Source organism: Lipotes vexillifer, unplaced genomic scaffold, assembly GCF_000442215.2.
Source record: "Lipotes vexillifer unplaced genomic scaffold, Lipotes_vexillifer_v1.1 scaffold584, whole genome shotgun sequence".
Taxonomy (NCBI): Eukaryota; Metazoa; Chordata; class Mammalia; order Artiodactyla; family Lipotidae; genus Lipotes; species Lipotes vexillifer.
The window spans coordinates 40,846-44,689 of NW_006783036.1; the positions used below are offsets into that span (position 1 = coordinate 40,846).

At 56.3% G+C, this 3,844-nt stretch overlaps 1 protein-coding gene across 1 annotated transcript in view; it reads left to right on the forward strand.

Annotated features, from left to right (window-relative positions):
• Window positions 1-3,833, forward strand: part of GPR132 (G protein-coupled receptor 132) — an 11,068-nt gene extending 7,235 nt beyond the window's left edge. Inside the window, 1 exon segment of the mRNA XM_007455652.1 lies at window positions 2,722-3,833. Within this exon segment, the coding sequence (XP_007455714.1) occupies window positions 2,722-3,833 (1,112 nt within the window).
• Window positions 3,834-3,844: the final 11 nt, after the last annotated feature.

Sequence of the window (3,844 nt, forward strand, 5' to 3'; positions counted from 1 at the left end):
TGGTGAAAGCTTTGCCTGAGCCCGCGGGGGTGGAGGGAAGTCGGGAGTTGGGCAGCGGCCGTGGACTGTGGGGAGCCCGGGGTTGTGCGACGCCGAGCTCGCTCTGAGCTGGGCTTCATATGATGGCTGACGGTGGCGGCTGTCCCATGTAACTGACGCTTAGAATCGACAGAGGGACGCTGACAGGCCTAAGGTTTCAGGGCTCATTTCATATTTATGGACTGATTCCTTATCGCTTGTTTCTTGAGGGGACAGCAGGTGAGCCCTGGCTCCCACGTGGGGAGGGGCGTGGGCTCTGAATTGGGACACCTGCATAGGGACCCCAAAGTTCAGTCCCGCTATGAGGCCTGGATGGAAACCAGCCCTGGAGTAAATCCAAGGACTCCTGCCCTCCAGCCACCTGAGCCAACAACCCCTCGGAGGACAGCCCCTCCCACTCAGGAAACGCCCACGGATAACGTCCCATCAGGCGTGAGCTCACAACTGCCACAAGACATGCGCAGGAGCCGGCCTGTGCGAGTGTGTGCAGGCACTGTGTCGTGGCGGGGGTCCTGCCTCCAAGACTGCAGGTGCTGTCAGTGACATCAGTACGTTGGGTGAATGTGAGGAGATCAGAGATGGAAGGAAAAACATAAGCAGAGAACAAGAGACTCGAAAGAGTCTAGAAATGAAAGACATGATCCCTGAATTTTAACGGAGTGAATGAGTAAAAAAAAACAAAAAACCACCAATTAGACACAGATACAAAGAGCTCACAGGGCTTCCCTGGTGGTGCAGTGGTTGAGAGTACACCTGCCAATGCAGGGGACACAGGTTCGTGCCCCGGTCCGGGAAGATCCCACATGCCGCGGAGCTGCTAGGCCCATGAGCCATGGCCACTGAGCCTGCGCGTCCGGAGCCTGTGCCCCGCAACGGGAGAGGCCACAACAGTGAGAGGCCCGCGAGAGCTCACAAACTCAAGTTCAATGTCAGTAGGTTGCCTGGACAGACAGATGATCCTGCAGGATCGGGGAGGGGGGAGGGTGCAGAGCGAGGTGAGGATGGGGCAAGAGTTCCAGCACATGCCTGACCAGAGCCCCAGGAGGCAAACAGAGGGGCATCCGGAGCACTGGGGTGTACAGAGTCTCAGATTCAGGGGTCCGAGGTCACGGCAACTAGACAGCAGGCGGCCGCCATTGCAGCTTCAGAAGCCAGAAGACGGGCTGCAGCGGGGCCTGAGCTAAATCAGACCCCTGGGGGAACCGTCCTCCAGAATTGGGGTAAAACTGCATTTCAGATGAACCAAAGCTGGGGCAGGCTCTCATCCACAGGGCTTGCGAGGGCCGTCTTCAGGGAAAGGAGGGAATGACCTCGGAAATGCGGCAGATGGAGGACACGGAGCGGGCAGAAGTCTGGCCGACACATGGGCACCTGTGAACAGGGAGGGACAGTGTGAACACAACAACAACCACGGCAGGAACAGTAATAATAACAACATCTGACCTACGGGGTTAAACAGGCAAAGAACCCACACGACTAACATAACTGGGACCAGAATTGCACATCAGCCAAACGTGGGGCCATTAGAGCAACAGCGTCCCAGGGTTTGTGCCCACGCAGGAGGTGAAGGTTTTGACTAACTTTAGACACTACTAAATATGCACATTAAAACATCCAGGGTACTCTCGAAAAGATTAAAAATGGCTTAATAATCTCCAAACCAATAAAGGGGGAAATAGACTAAAAACTATTTAAACTCAATAAATCCAAAAGATGTATTGTTTGCTAGGGCTGCTGTAACAAAGGACCACAGACCAGGTGATTTATTTTTTTACTTTATTTTTTGGCTGCGTTGGGTCTTTGTTGCGATGCGCGGGCTTCTCATTGTGGTGGCTTCTCTTGTTGTGGAGTACAGGCTCTAGGCACGCAGGCTTCAGTAGTTGTGGCACGTGGGCTGCAGTAGTTGTGGCCCGTGGGCTCTAGAGCACAGGCTCAGTAGTTGTAGCGCACAGGCTTAGTTGCTCCATGGCACGTGGGATCTTCCCGGACCAGGGGTCGAACCCGTGTCCCCTGCGTTGGCAGGCGGATTCTTAACCACTGCACCACCAGGGAAGCCCAGATCAGATGACTTAAATCACAGACATTTCTTCTGTTGTAGCCCTGGAGGCTGGAAGTCCGAGATGGAGGTGTGGGCAGGCTGCATTCTTCGGAGGCCTCTCTCCTCGGCTCCTCTACCTGTCCTCACATCGGCTTTCGTTCATGCGTGTCGCTGGGTTTAAACGTCCCCTTTTTATAAGGACACATTCATACTGGATTAGGACCCACCCTAAAGATCTCATTTTGACTTGGTCACTTCTGTAAAGACCACATCTCCAAATCCAGTCACATTTTGAGGTCCTGGGGGTTAGGACTCCACATATCTTTTTGGGGGGGGGTTGCGGGGGACACAATTCAACTCATAACAGAAGGCGAATAGAGAATAAACTCTCTTCAAGCCCACAAACAGCACTTTGGAAAATGACTGTTAGTGACAAGGATGCGGTATTGCCAGCCTTGTATCCTCGAGGCCATTGGCTGGGGGATGGGTGATTTAGGATCCCTTTAGGAAACCATCTGGAAAACTTTAACCCTGGCACGTCCAGTCCGCAGCTGACAAGAGCCTTCTTGCTCCTTCTTGCGCCATCACATCTCATTCAGGTGGTTCCCAGCGACACCCGCCCTCACGCTGTCTCTGCCCCACAGGAAACGCCACGCCAGTGGCCAGCCCTCTGCCAGGGGCCCTGTCGACTGGCGTATCTCCCCAGAACTGCACGGTGCCCTTCAACGACAGCAGGGTGTTCCTGGTGGCTGTGTACAGCACCGTGTGCATGCTGGGCCTGCCAGCCAACTGCCTGACGGCCTGGCTGACGCTGCTGCAGGCGCGCCAGGGCCACGTGCTAGCCGTCTACCTCTTCTGCCTGGCGTTGTGCGAGCTGCTCTACACCAGCACCCTGCCGCTCTGGGTCGTCTACATCCAGAACGGGCACCGCTGGCTCCTGGGCCCGTGGGCCTGCAAGGTGACCGCCTACGTCTTTTTCTGCAACCTCTACATCAGCATCCTCTTCCTGTGCTGCATCTCCTGCGACCGCTTCCTGGCAGTGGTGTACGCGCTGGAGACGCGAGGCCGCCGCCACCAGAAGACCGCTATCCTCGTCTCCGCATCTGTCTTCGTTCTCGTGGGGCTCATCCACTACCCGGTGTTCCAGATGCAGGAGAAGGAAACCTGCTTTGAGACGCTGCCGATGGACCGCGAGATCGCCGGGTACTATTACACGCGCTTTGCCGTGGGCTTCGCTGTCCCTCTGTCCGTCATCGCCTTCACCAACGAGCGCATCTTCAGGAGCATCAAGCTGAGTGCCGGCCTGAGCGCCGCGCAGAAGGCCAAGGTGAAGCGCCTGGCCGTTGCGGTCGTGGCCATCTTCCTGCTGTGCTTCACTCCCTACCACCTGGTGCTCCTGGTCAAGGCCATAGCCTTCTCCTACTACAAGGGAGACACGGGTGCTGTGTGCGCCTTCGAAATCAAGCTGTACACAGTCTCTGTGGTGTTCCTGAGCCTGGCCACGGTGAACAGCGTGGCTGACCCCATCATATACGTGCTGGCCACAGAAGTTTCACGCCAAGAAGTGTCCAGAATCCACAAGGGGTGGAAAAAGTGGTCCATGAAGACAGACGTCGCCAAGCTCACGTATTCGAAGGATTCACAGGAGGCACAATCGCCCACATAGCTCACAAACGGCTACGCCTTCCCCAAGCCTGTCCGCCCACCGGGGCCACCACTGGGCGTGCGGCCTCGCCACGCACCCTGGAGGGCCTGACTGAGGGGTCC